General features: G+C 48.1%; 1 protein-coding gene across 1 annotated transcript; it reads right to left on the bottom strand.

Annotated features, from left to right (window-relative positions):
* Positions 1-2,537: 2,537 nt before the first annotated feature.
* FOXN4 (forkhead box N4) lies at positions 2,538-23,604 on the bottom strand. The gene is made up of 9 exons (XM_054392843.1): positions 23,522-23,604; positions 9,604-9,767; positions 7,688-7,803; positions 7,478-7,591; positions 7,183-7,310; positions 6,195-6,291; positions 5,896-6,103; positions 3,713-4,096; positions 2,538-2,785 (listed from the first exon to the last, which is right to left on the bottom strand). Exons 1-9 carry the CDS (start codon positions 23,602-23,604, stop codon positions 2,538-2,540), a joined length of 1,542 nt encoding a protein of 513 aa, XP_054248818.1.

Genomic DNA, 23,604 nt, shown 5'->3' on the forward strand with positions numbered 1-23,604 from the left:
TCTGCTGCTGTCAAGCACCCTCCCTGCACAGGGAGACTGCTTCAGGGCAGCTCCTGTCAACTGCTGGCCCTAAAGCAGAGCTCTGCCATGCACTGAGTTACAGGAATAGGCTGAGTAGAGGCAGAGTTCATACAGTAAATAGCTGTGAACTCCTCTTCTCCTGGAGGGTTTGAGGCAGGGACAATCCCTCAGTTTGGACACAGACCAATGCCCAAGGAAGCTTGAGGAAAGCTGCTCAGTTAGAGGTAAGCCCTTACTGCCATTTGGGTGCTACAAATGATTTGTGCATGGATCAGATGCTCGTGTTGGTGGTGACATGACTAAGATTCAAGAGCCTGCTCCTCAGTGTGCTTGGACACTGCAGCTGGAGCCAAAGATCACAGAATTCCAGCATGGTGGGATTGGAAAGGACCTCTGGAGATCATCCAGTCCAACCCCTCTGCTCAAGCAGGGGCACCCACAGCAGCTTGCCCACGATCACAATGTCCAGCTGGGGTTGGAATCTCTCCAGAGAAGGAGACTCCACAGTCTCTCTGGGCAGCCTGCTCCAGGGCTCCAGCAGCCTCACACCAAAGAAGTTTCTCTTCCTGTTCAGATGGAACCTCCTGGGTTCCACTTCGTACCCTGTCACTGGACACCACTGACAGTTGTCAGGCCCCCATCCTTTCATCCTCCATCCTTTAGCTCTTGCTGGGCATTGAGCAGATCCCCTCTGGGGCTGCTCTTCTCCAGCCTAGGCAGCCCCAGGGCTCTCAGCCTTTCCTCCTCCCACAGATGCTCCAAGGCCTCTCAGCATCTTTGTAGCCTCCACTGGACACAAAACCATTTCCGCACTGGGCTGGTACCTTGGGATTAGAGTTTAATGCCAAGCTGCAGTTTACCACGGGCAGCAGAGAGCAGTCAGAACACAGCAGCACATCTAGGAGGAGCCAGGCTTAGTGCTAAGAAATATTTATTTAAAAAAATGAAGCCATCAGAGATGACACCAGTGACAGCACGTGAGCATCAATCACATTTGTTCTTGGCCAATAAATTATGAGGTGGAGCACCATGCCCTTCTGGGAGAGGTTCCTGTGGACATACAAAGTGGGGAAGACACAGGCAGGGACAGTTTCTAGCCCCACATCTTCACAACAGTGATTTTTTTTTTTTTTTTAAGGATGATGTCCCACTAAGGTGGCTCTGGCACCCTCTGGGTTTGGAGAACATAGACCAGTGTGGGAGAGAGGAGCCTGTGGGCACCTGGAGTGGGAAGTGACAGACTGGGAGATGTGGTTAATGCACAGGAACAGGGAAATCATGAGATATAAATATTCTTACTTCATGGTCTCAGAGGTACAAGTAAACTAGGACTAAATTCCAATGGAGAGGTTGTTCTTTAGATCTTGAGGTGGTTGCTCCTTAGATCTTGAGGTGGTTGCTCCCTCAATCTACAGCTATTTCATCTTTACCAAGTACAAAGCAGGGCTTGGAAATGTAAAGAGCCCTGTTAGAATCAGCTTGACTTGGTTAATTAAGAAGGAAGCTCAGTCATGAATCATTCTGGAACAGTCACAATATTTCGTCTCTGACTTGTTTCTAGGAGTTTCACAGTATCAAAAGTGCTTATTTGAAGGAAATGTAGTGTCAGGATGGTGATGCAAGTGGTGGCCTGTTGGCTGGTGAATAATTTAGTGGGTGTAAAGCAGGTTTACTGCAGCATCTTTAGCTCAGGTTACAGAATTCCTCTTCACAACAATAAATATAAATAAATTTACAAACAGTAACACTGCCTCTAGCACACAGACAGACAGAAGCACCAGACACAGGACTAGAAACACCTCTAAGCTTCTTTAAAATCCTAAAAAATAGGCAGAATTTCTAAAATCTTCTAGCCAGTTATCAGTTCAGTCAGTGGAACCACTTCCTCCATGGGGTCATGTTTTTTATCCTAGCTGTCTGCTCTGGGTTGGGTTTTTCCTCTTCAGACTTTTTTCCCCCTCCTTTTTCTTACCTCAAAACAATAAATTAACAAGAGTTACATCAGAGTTAGTGGTGCAAGTGTCTCCAGAAACCACGTTCAGTGGCAACAGTTATTTGGCAATTGAAGAAAGATAGACACAGAAGGTCCATGATCAACCATTTGGGGCTCCAACTTGGTGCTGAGCAGCCTGTTGGGTTGTGTTGGCTTCTGTGTAGGTGGTGACCAAGCAGTATCCCCATGAAAGCCCAGATCACAGTGATGAATATTTACCTAAACCAGATTATTTGTAGCTCAGTTAAGCTCTAGTGGAAGTTCCTGCTGAATGAAGCCTTCTCAGACCTCACCAGTCCTGCACACAAAGCATCCATGCCCCTTCCTCAGTCTTGCCAGGGGTAGAAGTGGTTCTTCTCACCACAGTTTGATTTGTTTTTGGCATCAATGTGCTGTGTCCCAGTCGGCAGCCACCAAGTTGCAGGCAGCTGCAGGAGGAGCTCTTTTCTTGCTTTCAGGCTGGACTTTAACCATTGGGAGAACCTGGCCCTTGAGCCAGAGGGTCCAGGGAAGGGTGCAAAGCTCAGAGCAGAGCGATGGGTTTGTTGCCTTGGTTCATGTACTGAGCTGCTGCCACGTTGTCCAGTGTGGTGTAGGTGGTATAGAGGCCGGTGACCTGCAAGTCTGAGAAGGAGTGGTCGCTGCCACTGGAGACAGGGGTGAGGCCAGGGGTGCCCAGGTCACAGTCTGAGAGGTGGAGTGGGGAGTTGCTGAAGGCACCCAGGGTATCGAGGCTGAAGCTGTCATCTTTCATTTCCTCCCATATGTTACCTGTAAAAGATCCAACTCTGGTCACAGCAGAACGTCCAACCCACCGAGGCATGGTGTGCAGGGCTCAGGCTGGCACTAAAGGGCTTTACTCACAGAATTAACCAGCTTGGAAAAGATCTTTGAGATCATCAAGTCCAACCTCTCACCCAACACCATCTAATCAACTACAGAATAACAGAATTAACCAGGTTGGAAAAGACTCCCTGCTTAGGACCTGGGCTGCTTGAGGGTGGAAGCATCTGCAGTGCAAAAGAGTGTCTGTTCCCACCACATTCCCTCTTCCAGCAGGAGTTCAGTCCTTTCTGGGCAGCAAAGAATCAGAGAATAGTTTGGGTTGGAAGGGACCTTAAAGATTATCCATTTCCAGGCCCCCTGCCACGGGCAGGGACACCTTCCACTAGCCCAGGTTGCTCAAGGCCTTGTCCAATCTGGCCTTGAACACCTCCAGGGTGGGGACATCCACAGCCTCCCTGGGCATCTGTCTACCATGTGCTAACCAGAAATCACAGGGACCACATTAGGCATCACCATGAGCCAGGGGAGTTCTCCTTTTACAAAAGAGGAAACCAAGGCATGAGTAGAGCTGTGGTTTCCCATGGGCAGACAGATGTGGTGTCCCAGATTCAGATGGCTGGACATCATTGCCTACATCTACTGCAGTGCCTGCACCACCATGGGATGGTGACTTGCTGTCCCATTTAGCACAGCAGGGCAGAAACGCACCAAGGAAGGGCAGGGCATGGGTTTGGTTGGAAGAGACCTTGTAGGATCATCAAGTCCTAATGCAGAGGGCAGCACCCAACACAAGTGTTGATCTCAGTTACATCCCACCCCAGAGCATCCTGCTGAGGACCCTGGTTATGCACTCAGTGACTACACAACCACATCAGCCACGCCCTCCCCTTCCCCAGCTTCCTTCTCCTGTACCTTGCAATGCAAAATCCATAATGCTTGGGTCAAGGGCATCCACCTCTGCGTTGATGTCTGCTGCCACGTTGAGGAAGTCTGGAGGTGCACGTCCCATGGGGTGGTGGGGCAGAGGGCTGTGGCTCATGTCAGGCAGGGTGTGGAGAGGAGGAGTTTGTGCAGGTGCTGGCGAGTCCGGGGCGATGCGAGCCTGGGTCTGGAGCTGGTGGTGCAGGGGGAGGGACTGCAGCGAGAGCGTCATGATGGGCTGGGGCTGCAGCTGCGACACGGAGAGTCGGCCTTGGGCTCCTGCCAGGTGGGTCAGGGCAGGGACCTCGGGCTCTGCCTGCTTGCTGGGCCGCCTGCAGCTCTCAGGTCTGTCAGTGATCAGCTTGTCCAGCTCCTCTGCACCAGCCAGACCCGTTCCCAAGGAAGAAAAGAGAGAGCTTGACCCATTTGTTCAAGCAGGACCCAGCCAAGGCCAAGCGAGGACAGCCACAGGCTCTTGCCATAAAACTGAGCAGTGGCTGTCACCACATGAGGTACAGACAGGAGGCAGAGAAGTGCCACCTGCTTCCCTGCCCTCAGCCCTTACCCTGCTCACCCCTGACTGAGCTAAAGAAATGATCACATAGAAACATGCAACTGTTTAGTTTGGAAGAGGCCTTTAAGACCATTCAGTCCAACCATGACCCAGCACTGCCAGGTCACCACTAAACCTCAGCACTACGTCTCCACAGCTTTCACAGAATGTCAGGGGCTGGAAGGGACCTCGAAAGAGCATCCAGTCCAACCCCCCTGACAAGCAGGATCACCTAGACCAGGTCACACAGGAATGCATCCAGGTGGGCTTTGAATATCTCCAGAGAGGAAGACTCCACAACCCCCCTGGGCAGCCTGCTCCAGTGCTCCATCACCCTCACAGTGAAAAAAAATTTTCCTCCTGTTTCTATGGAACTTTCTATGCCTCAACATCCACCCACTGCCCCCTGTACTGTTGCAGGGCATCACTGAGAAGAGCCTGGCTCCATCCTCTTACCACTCACCCTTTACATATTCATAAACATGAATGAGGTCACCCCTCAGTCTCCTCTTCTCCAAGCTAAAGAGCCCCAGCTCCCTCAGTCTCTCCTCATAAGGAAGGTGTTACACTTCCCTAATAATTTTTATGGTTCTGTGCTGGACTCTTTCAAGTAGTTCCCTGTCCTTCTTGAACTGAGGGGCTCAGAACTGGACACAATACTCCAGATGTGGCCTCACCAGGGTAGAGTAGAGGGGGAGGAGAACCTCTCTGGATCTGCTTGCCACACCCCTTCTAATACACCCCAGAATGGCATTGGCCCTCCTGGCCACAAGAGCACATTGCTGGCTCTCCAGGGATGCAGACTCCATCACTGCCCTGGGCAGCCTGGGACAGGCCTTGACAACCCTCAAGGGGAAGAAGTTCCTCAAATCCAACCTAAACATCCCCTGGGGCAACTTGAGTCTATTGCCTTTGGTCCTATCACTTGTTCCTTGGGAGAAGAGACCAACCCCCACCTGGCTCCAACTTCTTTCCAGGGAGTTGTAGAGAGCATTGAGGTCTCCCCTCAGCCTCCTCTTCTCCAGGCTAAACAACCCCAGGTCCCTCAGCTGCTCCTCACAAGACCTGTTCTCCAGATCCTTCAGCAGCTTCATTAGTCTTACATGAAACAAACAGAGCAACTGAGCCACTGCTGAATGGCAGCTGGCCCACAGCTGCAGAACTAAGCATCCTCAGCAGCTCTCCTGCTCACAGGGATGCTCTGAGGTCTGCTTGTACCTCAAATAAGATTTGTATGAGAGGCTCCTGACAGTTTCAATGGCCCTTTGGTTTTTAAGCATTACTCCAGATGTGGCCTCACTGGGGCAGAGTAGAGGGGGAGGAGAACCTCCTTCAACCTGCTGGCCACACTCTTCCTCATGCCCACCAAGAGACCATTTGCCTTCTTGGCTACGAAGGCACATTGCTGGCTCATGGGCAACTTCTTGTCCCTCAGCACTTCCAGGTCTTTCTCTGCAGAGCTGCTTTCCAACAGGTCACCCCTCACCCATACTGGTGCAGAGGCTTCTTCCTCCCCAGGAGCAGGACCCTACTAATCTATCAAGGTTGATGCCATCCTGTCCAAACCTCCCTTTCCACCCTTGCCTCTCTCACACACCGCAAACCCCAGTATGAGCCCTACCTGGGTTAGCCATGCTCCTGTGAATAGCAGCCAAGTCCTTCCTCTTCCACTTCTGCATCTCCTCCTCCATCTTCTCAATCTTGGCAGGATTGAGAGCCCAGAGGCACCCTTTACGTGAGGTGCCACTCATCTTGTTCTCCACCTTCTCAAAGCACTTGTTCAGAGAGAGGTTGTGGCGCACGGAGTTCTTCCAGCCATCAGGGGCTGTCTGAAAGGTGGGGGAGGTGAAAGGAGAGTGAAATAAGCCATGAGGAAAGTATTTGTGGTGTTCTACTTGCACCCTTCAGGTGGTGGAGTACCTTGAAGTAGGGGAAGTGCTCCTTCATGAAGCTGTAGATCTCACTGACTGGGAGACTGCCTGTTTTGCTGTTCTTCAGAGCCATGGCAATCAAACAGCTACAGGGCAGAGAAAGATGAGAAATAACAACACATTGCACATACGTGGCCACCATGTGGACTTCTTCTGGTCATTCCTGCTGCCCTTCAGGGGCAGCTTCCACAGAACTCCTGGGTGGATGATGGGATTTTTGTTCCTTCAGAACGAATCAAACACTCTTGTGCTATTCTCGGCACAAAGATGTGAGCCTGTGGGAGTGAGTTCAGAGGAGGCCACAACAATGATCACAGAATCATAGAATCATAGAATTGTTTGGGTTGGAAAAGCCCTCTGAGATCATCGATTCCAACCATCAACCCAACACCACCATGGCCACTGAAGCATGTCCCAAAGTGCCATGGCCACAGCTTTCTCAAACACCTCCAGGGATGGTGACTCCACCACCTCCCTGGGCAGCCTCTTCCAGTGCCAATGATCTGAGGGCTGCAGGCCCTCTGCTGTGAGGCCAGGATGAGAGAGTTGGGGTTGTTCAGCCTGGAGAAGCAGACTCCAGGGAGACCTTCTGGTGACCTTTCAGTACTTAAAGGGGGTGACCAGAAACCTGGGGACAGGCTTTTGAGCAGGGCCTGTTGTGACAAGACAAGGGGTGACAGTTTAAACTAAAAGAGGGAGATTCAGGCTGGAGAGAAGGAAGAAATTTTTTATTCTGAGGCTGTGAGACACTGGCCCAAGTTGCCCAGAGGGGTTGTAGATGATGCTCCATCCCTGGAACCATTCCAGGTCAGGTTGTTTGGGGCTCTGAGCAACCTGCTCAAGTTGGGGATGTCCCTGCTGACTGCAAGGGGGTTGGGATAGATGAAGTTTAAAGGTCCCTTCCCACCCAAAGTGTTCTCTGGCTCTATGTGAGAGTCACAGGCTGTAGGCCACACACTGTCCCCCTCTCTGCTCACCTGTAGGAATAGATGGGTTTGGGGTAGTGCTTTGGATGCAGCTCTTGGGCAGAGTGAGGAGCCAGGCGTGGCTGGGAATAGTGAGGCTGAGTCCCATAGGATGGGTTGTAGATTGCTGCTGGGTTACACTGTGTGCAGAGGGGAAAGAAGGAGATGTCAGATGTAAAATGGCCATAGGTGTGTGGATTTAGGGGTGTTTTGTGGTTTCTTTTAAAAGGGTCCTAGAGATGATAACGACAGGGACTTCAGGAGAGGGCTCTGGGGATGATCAGAGACAACAAGCAAACAAAAGTACCTGTGGTGAGTTCTGTGCTAGGGCAAACACTTGTTGTGAGTGAGGAGGAGGAAAGAGCTGTTGCTGTGTTTGCAAACCAGGAGATGGCTGCCCACCTACAGCATACTGGCTCATCTGCTGAGATAAAGACAACACACTTGTCAGTCTTGAAATCACCAACAGCTTTTCCTAAGAGGTGTTGCAACAGGCCACCAAGGCCCCTGCTCTTACATTTGATCCATGTGTTGAAAGAGAATTGAGTCCCAGGATTCCTTGTGGCAGGCTGGCCTGGACATGAATCATTGCTCCAGGTGCTCCTGTTGAGTGCATGTTGGTTGCCACAGGACCTGTGTTGGAGAAAGCAAAGGCAATGAATGTTCACACTTCAGAAAACAGAGCAGACTTCTCTTCTCAGTCAATACAGTTGAACACAGCTAAGCTCTGGAGTGGATAAGCCAGCAGTGTGCTCAGGTGGCCAAGAGGGCCAACAGCAGCCTGGTTTGGATCAGCAGTAGTGTGGCCAGCAGGACCAGGGAAGTGATTGTCCACCTGTACTCAGCACTGGTAAGGCCACACCTCAAATCCTGGGTTCACTTCAAGAAGGACACTGAGGTGCTGGATCAGGTCCAGAGAAGGGCAACAAAGCTAGTGAAGGACCTGGTGAACAGGTCTAGGAAGGAGCAGCTGAAGGAACTGGGGTTGTTTAGTCTGGAGAAGAGGAGGCTGAGGGGAGATCTCATTGCTTTCCACAACTCCTTGAAAGGAGAGGTCCCTTCTCCCTAGTATCAGGTGATAGAAGGAGAGGAAATGGCCTGAAACTGTGCCAGGGGAGGGTTAGGTTGGAGATGAGGAAGAATTTCTTTGCTGCAAGTGTGGTCAGGCACTGGAACAGGCTGCCCAGGAAGGAGGTGGAGTCCCCATCCCTGGAGGTGTTCAAGAAATGTGTGGGCATAGCACTTTGGGCCATGGTTTAATGACCATGGTGGTGTTGGGTTGATGGTTGGACTGAATGATCTTAGAGGCCTTTTCCAACCCAAACAATTCAGTGATGCTATGATTCTATCACACCTCTTTGTAGCTTTCCATCCCAAAAGAACCCAAGAGCATTTCACACATTGCAAGGATGATATCAGCTCTTTCTACAACCCATGCAGGGAGTGAAAGCTGGCAGCTGTGTAGCAGGACACAGTGAGGTTACACACAGAGTGTCTTACAAAAGGACCAAACCCACTTATTCAGCACTATCTGTGCTGCAGAAGGATTCCTGCTGTAAAACAGCAAGGTGCCACCTGAGCTGCCTCAGCAGGATGCCTCAGGGAACAAGTGTGTTTACCTAAAGGATGTTCACAAAGGCCAGAAAGGTGCTCAGTGAGCACATGCTGTAAAGTCTGTAGGAGGCAAGCAGCTCTGGGGTAAACAAGATCCTCTTCATTTTATCAGTGTTGAAACAAACAAGAAACACTAATGACCTAAGTTCAGAGCTGTTGAAAACCTCTAAAATCTAAGTCTTGGGCCAAGTTCATGTAACAAGACACCAACAACTAGTGCCTTGGCAATTAGGAAGATGTTCTTCACCATGAGGCACTGGAACAAGTTGCCCAGAGAAGTTGTGGAGGCTTCAAGCCTGGAAGTGTTCAAGACCAGGGTGAATGGGGCCTTGAGCAACCTGGTCTGGTAGGAGGTCTCCCAGCCCCTGGCTGAGGGGTTGGAACTAGATGATTTAGTTGGTGCTTAGGGACATGGTTTAGTGGTGGTGGCTTAGTAGTAGTGGTGGGACTGCAAGCTCTAGGCAAGAGGCTGGACCTGAGGATCTCAAAAGTCTCCCCCAACCTCAAGTGCTCAGCAGTTCTATGGTTCTGCCTTTAAGGTCTCTTCCAACCCAAACCATTCTATGATTCTATCATTGTATGAACTGCACTGAGCAAAAAAGCCAGCTGGGCCCTACAGTCTGTTTTGACACTGCTGGGGATCTCTGCCTCTTGAAGCAAAGGAAATGGATCAGCAACAGCCTTACCAGAAGACAGCAGGCTCCACATCTTCTGAAAGGAAGCAAAATACAATGCAAAGGAAATCTACTCATAGAAGAGCTCCTAGCCTGAGTGGGGGGTGTCAGTCAAAGAGCTTTACTGAAGATCCTAACAGTTTACCTGTCTGTTGTAGCATGGCATTCTGGGCACCAAGGCTAAAATCCATTCTTCCACTGGCCATCTGTTGTAACCGAGGAACATCAACAGATGTCAGCCACGACAAGGACTGTAAGTCACTGGGGAGGTCATCTTCACTCAGCTGGGAGGGGTCAGAAGCTAAGAGCCTGCAAAATAGCATGAGAGGTTAGCAGGGAGCAGAGATGCTGCCACACTGGCCCTGGTAAGAGGGGAGGGGACTGGGATGCCAAAGCTCATGTTGGTCAGTGGGGAAAACCCTTCAGGCTGGGATTCTGCCAGTAGAACTCCCATGACAGCTTTGGTTTCACAGCCAGCTGCTTCCTGCCACCCTTTTCCTAACCACATGTTCCTTCATACCATTTCAAACATCTTGGTTAAGAAAACTTTTTGTGCACCATTTGTAGGGGATGAAGATGTAAGAAGCCAGCAGAGAAAACTGCCTAGGAACAAACCCAGAGCCGGCTTGTTGTTCTCACCTTTGTCAGAAGTTTGCACTTGTTTGGCCTCAGTGCAGGAGGAACCTGCAGGATTTTTCACCTGACAGTTTTGCATCAATCCTGAAATGCAGTGAGCAGCCAGCCCTGGAAGGGGCAACAGGCACAAGCTGGAACCCAGGAGGTTCTACCTCAACATGAGGAAAGACTTCTTTGGTGTGAGAGAGCTGGAACCCTAGAGGAGGCTTCCCAGAGAGGTTGTAGAGGCCCGTTCTCTGGAGACCCATCTTGGTTTGTTCCTGTATGACCTGCCCTAGGTGACCCTGCTTTGGCAATGGGGTTGGACTTGATCTTCAGAGGTCCCCTCCAAACCCCTTCCCCTTCCCCCCCCATTCCACGATTCTGTGACTCTATGATTCTGTGCCCAGCTCCTCAAAGATATGACTGTGCTGCTGGCTTGAATTTCTGGAGGGGGCTTTTCCCAACCACTGCATCCTGCATAACAGGACAAGGGGCAGTGGTTTGAAACTGGAGCAGGGGAGATTTTGGTTGGACGTTAGGAGGAAGTTCTTCACAATGAGGCTGGTGAGACACTGCAATAGTTTGGTCGGGGATGGGATTGAGGCCCCATCCCTGGAGACATTCAAGATCAGACTAGATGTGGCTCTGGGCAGCCTTCTCTAGCTGAAGATGTCCCTGCTGACTGCAAGGGGGTTGGCCAAGATGCTCTTTGAGGATCCCTTCCAACGTGATGCAATCTGTGAATCCCATCAGTGGGGACGGATCAGTGCAGAGCTGCTGCACAACCCAAACTTTACAGAGGGAACTCTTCCAGTCAGAGGCAGGAAATTATCAATACTTAACAAGGCACCAAGAAGCACAGGAGAGCACTTTCGAGGCAGCTGCTGACGTACCAAAGGATCAGAATGAGAAGCTGGTGGCTGCACAGTAACACCCAGCCTGCCTTTAGCAACAAACCCAACACACACCCACCACAGGCTGCTTTTGGGTTAAAGCTCTGCTTTTGACACCATTCTCCATCCCATCTGTTTTGTTTCACTTCTGACAGAGTGTGGTACAAAGCTGGGATATTGGAATGCAGTTACAGTGCTCAGAAATTCCTGTGTGATCAAAAGTGCCATTGTAAAGGCAAGAAAAGAGCTATTGCAAAGGAAGGGCTAAACTACTTTTACTTAAATGGCCTCAAGTTGCCCCAGGGGAGGTTTAGGTTGGACATTAGAAGAAACTTCCTCACTGAAAGGGGTCTCAAAGACTAGAACAGGCTGCCCAGGGAGATGGTTCAACCCCCATCCCTGGAGGGGTTTCAAAGAGGCAGAGATGTGGTGCTGAGGGCCATGGGTTAGCACCAGCCTTGGTAGAGTTAGAGAAAGGTTGGCCTGGATGATCTTAAAGGGCTTTCCAACTAACATGATTCTGTGATTCCTCACAAAGCAAAAGGCAGAAACACAAACCAAAAGGAAATCAAAGAAAATCTGATACAAGGAAGCAGAGATGTCACAAGAGCTCAGTTTGTGACTTCAGCCCAGATATTTGAAGTGCTGTCACCAAAGCTCAGCACATTGGGCTGTGGCATCACCTGGACTTCTTTGGTGATGTGCCAACTGAAATTCTACAGATCTCTGCAGACCCTCACTGGTGTGCTGAGTCCTTTGAGGAGATCACTGAGTTCACTCCATGCTCTTCTGGCTTTCTGTTTCAAAGACAGAGATGTGGTGCTGAGGGGCAGGGTTTAACCCCAGCCTTGGTAGAGTTAGAGCATGGGTGGGCTTGATGATCTTAAAACTCTTTTCCAACCAAAACACTTCTATGAGTCCATGTCAAACAGCTTTATAGAAGTGCTGGGTACCCCGAGGAGCAAAGCAGCAACTAGACCATCTCAGGAAGTTATCATTAGATACCCAGGGAAAATCCAAAGGGATTCAGATCCAGGAAAACATTGTTCCCTTCCAGAATAACATAGCTTAGTTGGCTGTAGTTGATTTTGCTTTCAAAACAAAGGCTTTAAGGAGCTCTCTCAGAGATGTGTCAAAGGCAGCTGCATGGCACTGATGCATGCTCCTTGCCAAATGAGGATGCAGAAGCCCATCAAACAAATCTGGGCTCTTGCTGTAGCATCTTTTATGTTTTACAGGATTCTAAATCGGCTTCAAAGAATAAAGTAGAACTCTAGTGCCTGGCTGCTTTCAGCTCCTGTGTTCATGACTTCCAGAAACACGTATCAAAGGTCCCTAGACTATTCTCTGGGAGATCTTTAATGCAAAAGGCAATTAATTGTTAGTAAAAAGACTTGGAAAATAAGGAAAGGGGAGAAGGAGAGGAGACAGGAGAGAGGAGAGGGGAGAGAGGAGAGAGGGGAGAGAGAGGAGGGAGAGGAGAGGAGAGAGGGGAGAGAGGGGAGAGGGAGAGGGAGAGGGAGAGGGAGAGGGAGAGGGAGAGGGAGAGGGAGAGGGAGAGGGAGAGGGAGAGGGAGAGGGAGAGGGAGAGGGAGAGGGAGAGGGAGAGGGAGAGGGAGAGGGAGAGGGAGAGGGAGAGGAGAGAAGAGGAGAGGAAAAACCCACTACACCTGAGCATGAGCAAAACCCTCAAATCCTAGGAAAAAGCCCCATCTTCAAGCCCCTCTCCCAGCCTCCCCCCTGGTTCCTTCCCCTACTGTAGTTATAGGCAATAATTAGCATCTCCATGGTTACCGCTCTTCAGTTATTTTGTGAAGCCTGCGACTTCAGGACAGAAAAAGCCTTATCAGGTGACAGCTCTCGCAGCCTGGAGATTGGCTGGATTGGAGGTAAACAAGAGCATTAAACGATTTGAAAACTGGGCAGGCTCATGTCAGTTTGCAACAGTTGGGTCCATTCAGGGGAAGCCGATAACTCATTGTGTGCCCAACGACTGCTGCCCGCTGGCACGTGGCCCTCATTGTTTTTCCCATTCTTGCTTAATTGTTTTTTTTTTTCCCCCTTCCCTCCCCCCCCGCTTCCTCTGCCCCCTTCCTCCCCCCCTTTTTTTTTTTTTTTCCCTCTTTTTTTTTTTTTCCCCCCACGAACTTCACATTAATCTGGCTGAATGACAGCCGACACACAACACACATCCACATGCCATCTGGCACCCCCAGTCCCTGCCAGTCCTCCCAGCCGAGTCAGCTTCCTTCAACAAACAACGGGGTCAGATGGGCGGCGAGGGTCAGCGCCCACCGCACACGCCTCCTGTCAGGGGATGAATCCACCACATGCCCTCGCTGCTCCTCCCTGCTGCAGAGCTGCTGGAGCCGTGGTGGTGCTCAGCAGCCTGCCCCAGCCTTCGCTTTTCTTTCCTTTTTTTTTTTTCTTTTTTTTTTTTTTTTTTTTTGGTGAGTCATAAAATCAGAGAATTGTCAGGGTTGGAAGGGACCTCAAGGATCAGCCAGTTCCAACCCCCCCTGCCATGGGCAGGGACACCTCACACAACATCAGGTTGCTCACAGCCACATCCAGCCTGGCTGCAAAAACCTCCAGGGATGAGGCTTCCACCACCTCCCTGAGCAACCTGTGCCAGTGTCTCACCACCCTCATGGAGAAAAACTTCTTCCTAACATCCAATCTGAATCTACCCATTTCTAGTTTTGTTCCATTCCCCCCAGTCCTATCACTCCCTGACATCCTAAAAAGCCCCTCCCCAGCTTTCTTGTAGCCCCCTTCAGATACTGGAAGGCCACAAGAAGGTCTCCTGGGAGCCTTCTCTTCTCCAGCCTGAACAGCCTCAACTCTCTCAGTCTCTTCTCATAGGAGAGCAGCTCCAGCCCTCTGATCATCCTCATGGCCCTTCTCTGGACATGTTCCAGCACCTCCAGATCCTTCTTGTAATAGGAGCTCCAGACCTGGATGCAGTACTCCAGGTGGGGTCTCACCAGAGTGGAGTACAGGGGGAGAATCACCTCCCTTTACCTGCTGGCCACACTTCTCCTGATGCAGCCCAGGATGTGATTGGTTTCCTGGGCTGCAAGTGCTCACTGCTGGCTCCTGTTGAGCCTCTCATCCACCAGCACCCCCAAGTTCCTTTCTTCAGGGCTGCTCTCAAGCCAGTCACTGCCCAGCCTATATCAGTGCTTGGGATTGCCTCGACCCAGATGCAGGACTTGCACTTGGTCTTTTTGAACCTCATGAGGTTGGCTTGTGCCCACCTCTCCAGCCTGTCCAGGTCCCTCTGGATGGCATCCCCAATCAAAAAACAAGGTGTCTGCTCCATGGTCACCCAAGGCACACTCAGCGTGGGGCTCTGGGAGTGGCTGGTGGTACCTTGGGCACAGCTGGATGCCATCGCCATCAGAAGCATGAACCACAAGTCACCTCCTTGCCTCTGCACCCTTCTCAGCACCCTTATGGTGCAGAGCCATGGGGCTCCTTCCTTCACACTGCAGACCCAAATGGGGCAAGGAATGGGGCTGAACTTTAAAGTGACACAACAGTCACAAAGGTCTGATTTAAACAGAGAAAAGGTGCAATAATAATTTAACAACTCGACAAGTATGTGAGCCAGCTCTTTCTTCATCAGGTTTCCTTCCCCATCCCAGCATGGAAAGTTGAGATTTCTTTTAAAATCACCTCTGGCTGTTCATTCACACCTGGTTTTTATCACAGCTTCACAGAATGGTTTGGTTTGGAATGGACCTTAAAGATCATCTAGTTCAAATTCCCCTGTGCCATGGGCAGGGACACCTCCCACTAGCCCAGGTTGCTCAAGGCTCCATCCAACCAGGCTTTGAACACTTCCAGGGTTGGAGTCTCCACACTAATAATGTTTCTGATAGTTGTCAGAATAATTTTTCATTAACAATGTGGAGGGAAAGGTGTATTCAATCAGAATGAAATCTTTCTCATTTAAGGCTCATCCTTCAGCTTGCCTTCAAAACCAATGTGGACATTTTATGTGTCTTCAAGAAGGTGAAGCTGCTTAACAACTTTCAGAACCAGAAACTTGAGAAGTTTCAAAAGTCATAGAGAAACTGAAACCTAAGTCTTAAACCCCCTGAAACTATGCCCATGGCTGGCTGACTGACGTATTTTAAATGCCCAGATGGACTCTGCAGCATAAAACCAGGTTGTGCCAGGGAGGTTGAGGTTGGCCCTGAGGAACAATTTGTGCCCCTTGAGGGTTGCCCAGGCTGCCCAGGGCAGTGGTGGAGTCCCCAGCCCTGGAGGGGTTTGGAAGCTGTGGAGCTGTGGTGCTGAGGGCCATGGGGTGGTGGTGCTGGGGCAGTGCTGGGCAGGGTTGGGGCTGGGCTGGGCAGGGCTGGTGCCACGCTGGGGCTCACTTTTCTCACAGTGTGTACCTGCTTTACGTGAAAACACCTTCATCTGAGTGCCTCTGGAAAGAGATCTCTGCACAGTAGCACCTAACATTTTAATCTCACAGGGTTCAAACATCTGGACCTGAAAAGCTGCCTGTGCCCAGCCAACATCAGGTATCTCAGTACCTACAAATATCTAAGCACCTACTGTAATATGGGCTCAACTCTGATTCTCTTCCCCTCTCCCCCTTCACCCCTTCCCCCCCCCCCCTTTTTTTTTTGTCTCAGGTCTGAGGGTAAACCTCAGGAGTCAGAGATATTGTCTTTAGCTGAGTGTTCACAGCCCCTGGCACAATGGGGCACTGTAGTAAAAGCAGCCATTTCCTTTCAGTGCATGTAAATGAGATAAATAGTGATAGGCTGTAATTAATGCACGCCGCCGAAAACGTCCCCAGCTGCACGTTCCCCAAGGGCTGTCTGGTGCACTAAACCCCTGGGAAGGGAAGGGCACACTCCCCCCAAACGTGTTGCAAACATGATACTATTCTTAAAGGTGTGGTGAAATTGTGCAACTGCCTTTTGACCCCTCTGCTGGCAAAGCTCTGTAGGACAAGCCGCCTGCTTCTCTGTTTCTAGCCTAGAAGGGCACCTGCATCAGTAAGAATCACAGAGTGGTTTAGCTTGGAAGGGACCTTAAAGATCAGCTACTTCCAGCCCACCTGTCATGGGCAGGGACCCACCTTTCACTAGCCCAGCTTGCTCAAGGCTCCATCCATCCTGGCCTTGAACACCTCCAGGGATGGGGCATCTACAACCTCCTTGGGCAACCTGTTCCAGTCTCTCACCACCCTCATTGGAAAGAATTTCTTTCTAATCTCCACTCTAAATCTCCCTTCTTCCAGCTCAGAGCCATCCCCCCTTGTCCTGTCACTACAAGCCCTTGTCAAAAGTCCCTCCCCCTGTCAAAAATCCCTCCCTAGCTCTCCTGTAGCCCCCTTTAGGCACTGGAAGGCTGCTCGAAGGTCTCCCTGAAGCCTTCTCTTCTCCAGCCCTAACTCTTGCAGCCTGCCTCCATAGGACACATGGTACTGAGAATTTAAGCTCCCTCTATGTACCAGAGGTCGTTGGACTCCTGGGAAAAGTGCCCTTAGAGCTGTCAGAGGTGACACAGAAATGCCCAGTGGCCACATTAGTCTTTGCTATCTGCTCCATCGTGTTGTGCTCAAAATATTTATCTAATCAGGGCAATAGATCTTGGCCATCAGCCAGTCAGCACTAAGTTTACTTTTCCAGACTCAGGAAAAGCACCCCCTGGAATGAAACTCCTTTCCAGAACTCCTAGCACTGAGCTCCAGACCTTCCTGCCTGCAGTCATGAAGAAACTGGGCTCCTGGTCTGGTTGCAGATCTGACTGAGCTCACTAGAGCCCACCAGCAGTGCAAAAACATCCATTAGATCACAGAACACAAAAACATTCAGGTGGGAAAAGACCCTCTGGATCACCAAGTCCAACTGATGACCCTGCTCTACAAAGTTCACCTCTAAACCATATCCCCAAGCACCACATCCAAACAACCCTTAAACACATCCAGCGCTGTGTGTACTTAAAGGTATCTTTACTGTTGGTTTGGGGTTTTTTTTTCTACCCCCATCAAGTTGGGGGCATCTTGTTGGCACAGGAATGAAATTCATTACTGGCATAACTTTGTGGGAATCTGCAGCCAAGCTCAGAGCTGATTTGAATCTATATTTGTAGGTCTAGCTTCACCTTCTTCCCTCACACTGAGCTGTTGTAATGAGCTGGATCTCAGGCAGTTCAGTAACCACTGTCAGCCACTATTTAGGGGACAGCTCTAATGCCTTCCAACGGTGGACTGCTCACTGGAGACTCTAGGAACCATCTCTCCAACAACATCACAGTCTGGCAAACAAGTTTCTAAAGGAAAGCTCAGCATACCTTAAAATATTTTCTCTCCACATAGTTTAGGCAGCCACTGGGTGTTGCAGTTTATGATAACATTTGCAGAGTTACAGATTTCTCTGCAGATTGCACCATTCACACCTCAGAGGACTCTGCTTGCTTGTTTGTTCTGGATTCTGTCCCTAAAAGATATAAAGCACTCAAACTGGTTGATGATGAAGAATGACTCCAACTTTGGAAGTGTTCAAAGCCAGGCTGGATGGGGCCTTGAGCAACCTGACTAGAAGAAGGTGTCCCTGGCCCATGACAGGGGGGTTGGAACTAGATGATCTTTAAGGTCTCTTCCAACCCAACCCATTCTATGATTCTACAAATCCAATGCTACAGGTTCTCTGAAAAGGATTAGTGTGTGGTGGCAACTCATTGTCACCTCTGTTCTAAACAAAACATTGTGGCTGCACTTGGCAGATTCAGTTTCAACCACAGCATTAAGATGTCTCTCCCTCAATGAACGATTTCGATACTATTGCCTCCACTGACACCTGAACTTTCTGCCTATGCTTAAGTCATGTAACTGTTCCATGAGCAATCTGGGTGATAGGTTCTTAATTAACTGTTTGCAGTGATTTAGCCAGTGGGGGTGACAACTGAACAGGAAAAGTCCTAAGCAAACCTCTTCTTGAAGGGGTGATGAGAAACTGCTTTCTTTTGTCTGGGATTGCGTAAGGTCCTCAGACCAACTGCAGTGATTCCTCCTATGTGAGACAGCACAAGGAAAAGATTTCTGTGTTGTGACTCTTCAGCTGTCTCCATGGGGAGAGGGATTCTCTCTTCTACTGAAGGAAGTCAACTTCACCAGCCCTTTTTGTTCCTCACTCCATCTGTGCTGTTCCTTCCCTCTATGTACCTCTCTTCCCACCTTCTTCCCTTGCAGGTGCTTTCCCCTGCACTGGGTTCTGTTTTCCAGACTCACTTTTCCTCCTGATTCCTGCACCATCTCCTCCCCTGCTTTAGGCAGCAGCTCTTGCTGCTTTGGGGCTGTGACCCCTCTTTGCCTCTTGAAGACACAGCACTAATCCAGCCCCAAGCCATCAGCCCACCTTTCTGCTCCATGCCCTCAAGCTCTTTGAGTATTTGCTGGCCTTGCTGGAATTAAGAAGTTAGGGACAAGAGAAATCCCAGGGACAGCCAGAAAGTCCCTCCTCAGCCACAGCTCAAGAAACTATGGAAAAAGCAAACAATACAATTACCCTGTCAGGTGTTGCTGTTCTTCTTCCTTACACCACGCTTCAGAAGAGATGAAGGTCCAAACCCCTTGTTAGAGCTAACACAACAGGCTGTAGATGTCCTCCTGGAGACTTTTATATATTTCAGCTCCAAGTTTCACAACCCCCTCATTACCTCATTTTGGTAGGAGCTGAAAGAGAACTGAGTTACAAGTGACCCAGATGGTTTGCTTAAGTCCAAGAGGAAGTTAGCAGCAGTGTCAGCACCCTGCTCCCAGCCACTGCCTCCCTGCCTCACTGCTTTACCCACACGACCATCCCTGGGTTTGGGTTTGCCCAGTGCAGCCAGTATCAACTCTGCAATCTGATTTATTCCCAAAAGAGCTCTGACTAATGTCAAAATAAGCTTCTACTTGATGCAAAAATATATTGAAATACCTGGCACTGCAGGTATAAGAACCAGGAGTGATGTCTACCTGGAAAGCTGTTTTGACACTGTTTCTGCTGCTGTTTATTAGCACTGGATAGATTTACCTGCCTGGACCTTGTGGAGCTATTTACTCCAGGGTAAAGGGAATAGAAAACAGACTATTTTGGGGGGTGCACTGTTGTAGGAACCCATCTTACTTGCACCAGCTGCTGCAACCTTGCAGCAATTCTCCTTTCCACACATTTAAATGGGTAAAATAAGAGCAATGTGTCATGAGCACCTGAGAGCTAGGAGTGCTGAAAAGGTCCAAATGTCTTTTTCTTGCCTTCAACAGGGGGTCAAGCACCACTCATGAGGTAAAGCCTGCCCTAGGTGACACTGCTTTGGCAGGGGGGCTTGGACTCAGTCATCTCCAGAGGTCCCTTCCAACCCCTACTACTGGAAGCAACCAAGCCTGGGAAGCCTGCAAAGCACTGCCTGGGCACAAACCAGCCCTTCCCATCTCTGCCTGTAACTGCAGGACAGTTTGAGGAGCAAGAGCCACAATTTTTTATTAATAGTGATTAGCACATTTCAGTTGAGCTAATCCACTTAAATCGATCCACAGTGACCTGAGTTTGGCTGATTCCTAGGAGGTTTCTCACTTTTTTTTTTTTTTCCCTTTTGGTGAAGGAATGAAGCCACTACTGTGATGAAATTCCTCCCACACATCAAGCCATTCTCTCATTCCCTGTCAGACACATGTGGTGTCAAGGGAATGGACACTGATATTTTCTTCAGGCACAATTCTGCTTTCCTAAGTTATACATTTGTGCAGAAATGTCCTTCCTGCAACCTCCCAGCCTCCATCCAGCCATTTCTAGTGGGGAAAGTCAGGAGCCCTGAGCTGTACCTTGCTCAAGAAAGGAAAACTCCAAACAAGGTATGAGACCATCACTCAGGAGAGCTCCAATGTCGTGGCTGTCATAAAGATTTTCCACCTTTTCCACCACTGCCATGCAGACACATTCTGAATGTACAAATACAGCAGTTGTGTCTTTATGTGTCTGTGTTTCCTAACATGATTTTACACTAAAATGTGCCAGCATGAGGTCAATATCAAAGCTAAAATTTAATCATAAAGTCATGAGCTAAAATTTAATCCATTTATTACGTTAACTAATATAGACCAAATTTTTAACAATCAGAATGGGGTGAAGGAAGATTTAGTCTACTAATATCTTGAATAACAAATTATTAAGGGATAAATTTGGATCAAAAAGATACATATTTAAAACTTAATTCCTCTTTAAATGTCTAGAAAATGCATTTCAAGGCTTTCAAAATACTGCCTAAGGCTTCTATCAAGTGGAAATACTCATCTAAAAGAGTAGAAACACAGTCCTTAAAATAATCAGCTGCAAAACATGAAGTTAATTGATCTTGTTGATCTTGGGCTAGCTTTACATTTTAAGCAGTGCTAATTCTTTAGGTAGAATTATACATTTTAGTTATTTCTTTCCAAATGGAATTGCCACATCGTTAGCTAGAGGGTTGATTTGATTCTTGTAGTTTGGATTTTTTCACAGATGCCAAATAATCCATAGCAAGTTACTCTTTGCCTCTCTTCTAATGGTCTGGGTTTGGTGTCATGATTTATTATATTTTAATAAATCCCATATAACTGTATCTAGTTTAGGAACAGGATAGTCCCTGAGAGAAACAAGCAGGCTGCTGCATTTGAAAACCAAGAACACTGCATTAGGATAATATTGAACCTTCTTTAGGAGAGAACTTTCATGCCTGCAAGTGTTTTTGCAGTCCCACCCTGGCCTGGCATCTACCTCCCTGGGCTTTCTCCTGCTCATGCCCTGCATGTGAAATCTCATTCTGCACTTGTGTACACCACAAGTAAAATCTTTGCACTGACTTTGTATGTTAAATCCAATTATCCTGCAGGAGGATAGATTGCAGATGTCAATTGAAAAAAAAAATCCCTTGAAGACCACAGCACTGAAGAACCTTGTTCCTCAGAGACCAGCTCCAAGCCCACAACAGAGCAGCCTTTCAGTTGTCTCCTATAATTTATCATGGCTTACATAACTTTATGCTGAAATAACCACAAGCACACCACTGCACAGCAAACTCAGAGCCTGCCTATTGCTTTGATTTCAACATCGACATATTTACCCTAATTTTTCATTGCCATGAACAAGAATAAAGCGTTAAAGGGTAAAAAAAAATCCCAGTACTTTTACTCCCTGAAATGTACAATGATCTCATGAGAAATATTTGCTTCTACTAGAGTTAGGAACAATGTGAAGGTAGAGAAATATATTGTAGAGTAAGAGGAACCTGCTCACATCAAGCAAGACACTGCATTGGTAGCCAGGCAGTGACAGCACCATGAAAACACAGGCACTGGAGAAGATGTGATGGCTCTTAATCATTCCTGGATAGCCTGATGTTTTAGAGCCCATACCTGCATTGGTGGAAGAGACATTTCTGCCTCAAATCATTTCATCACAGTGCAAACAGTCCCTGGACTTTGCAGAGCTGCCTAATCCTCATCACAACTCTATTCGCTAAGTCAAATTTACTATGGATGCTTTCAATCCAGAGAATTCCAAGGTCTGCTAAAACCAGGGATTGATTTTTATCCGTTAAAAAAAAAAAAAAAAAAGAAAGAAAGAAAATAAAAGGAAAAAAAATCCCATAAAAATTCAAACTGTCAGCATAAGCTGGATGAAAACTCCTGGGTATTTGCTGAGCTGATCCCCTGCTTACACAGCCACAGCTCCCTCCCCTCTCAGCATTCCCTCCTCACAGGAAAGCCCGGTCTCCTCCAAGTCCAACTGTCCCATTGAAAGATTCCAAGTGAGACAGAAGAGTATTCTCAGCACAGCCCCAGCCTCCCACTCACTAATTGGAGGCCATTCCCCATTTTGTGGAGCCTTGATGCTCCCCCATGGAGAACTCAGGACTGTGGGTTCCAGTCTTGGACTGTGGTGACAGCAGGAGAGTAAACAGAGCTGATAGAATTTGACAGGTCTATTCTTTTCTTAAAATCATTCAGTCTAAAAGATTTTCTTTTACATAATCCAAAGTGTTTTCTCATGAAGTAGGACAAATACTGCTCTGCATTTATGGTGCAGTTCAGATTTTATGCATTTTTATCAGAACTGGTCACTATTAAACGAGGTCAAATAATTCATTTTAAAGCTGCCTTAAAGAACTCACAAGTGGGTTAAAAAACTTTAAGAGAAGGGGGATCTCTGAGTTCAAAATGTTTAGCAGAGAATTTAAAGTAGTTTTAAAAAGCAGACGACTTTTGAATAAAAGAAGAAATTATTACAATTCCTTTACTGGAAGTAGGATAATTCTTATCTCTCTCCCCCCAAAAGAGTGGGGATTTTCTTTTCAGCAGCTAAGAGTTAAAGAATAGTTGTCTCCATTAAATAAAAAAAAGGGTCTTTGTTAAGGTGGTTACATCCTTCAGGGCACTGAAGATACAGACTTAAAATCTAAGTATCCAGAGTCTCTCTCTCACACACACCCCCCTTCCTTCATTAAATACTGAAGAATTTCTTCACAAATATTTACACAGGCCCACAAAACCAGTGAGAGCAAACAGGGCTTTCATAAACAGCAAAACAAGAGTGCCACAAACCTTCTGCCACAGCGCCTTCAGCCAGTAGAACAAATCACTTGTTGAGCTGCGAGGGGCTGCGGGGCAGCCTTTGCATTTTGAACAGAGAGAGGCTGCAGGAAGAATACCTGCAGCAGCAGCCCCACAGAAATGGGGCTGGGAGGAAGGCGAGAGTCTCTCACTCCTCATTTTAAACCCAGAAAATAACTGTTGTGTTTTTTCGGTTTTTTTTCTTTTTTTTATTGGCAGCACTGGATCCTGTTCTGCTGTCCTGTATTTCTTGGCACTTTGCTTCATGTGACAAGACGTAACCTAATTTAACCCAGTAATCCATGCAGACCTCAGCCCAGGACTTCCAACAACACTTTGAAAGTGATAAAGGGATGCATGGTGGAATAGGTAAACCATCAAAGGCCGTGGACAAATCCAGGTTTGTTCCCACCACTATTAGAAGACCTTTGACATGGCAGTGCTTTGGAGTACGACAGAAGGACTTGTTCTAATGAAAAGCTCTTCTAGAGTCTATTGCACTTGGTTTAGTCTCTCCATGACTGCTCCGTAACAATGCAAAATGGGATCTGAAAGGGAACTTTTAAGTAATTATTATTTAAGAGGGATAACCTTCTCTGGCAACACTCAGACAGTAGAAAGAGTTTCCTGGAAGGTCAACCCAAGGCTTTGAGGGTGTATTACCCCTATTATCAAACAGTGTCATATCAAAATACTTTAAACAGGGCTGCTTCTAAGTAAAGTAACGCCTTGTAACTGGTCGCCAGCTCAGAAATCGAATTGAAAGAGGAGAAATAATGCAAATTAATTTAAAAAAGAAACTAAAAAAGCAGTGGACTTCTACATGATAAAGTTTTGTGGGTTTTTGTTTTTTTTTGCTTTTTTTTTTTTTTTTTTTTTTTTTTTAGGAAATAATGAGGGAAAAAAACAACACCCAAACAGTTAGGCTGTGAAATGGATAAACACCTCACCTGTACTCCTGGGAAGGGTGGTGGTTTTGCCCTGAATTCCTAAGGATTCCTGACATTATGGACGGGATATCGTTTTCTATCAT

Source organism: Indicator indicator, chromosome 26 (genome assembly GCF_027791375.1).
Source record: "Indicator indicator isolate 239-I01 chromosome 26, UM_Iind_1.1, whole genome shotgun sequence".
Taxonomy (NCBI): domain Eukaryota; kingdom Metazoa; phylum Chordata; class Aves; order Piciformes; family Indicatoridae; genus Indicator; species Indicator indicator.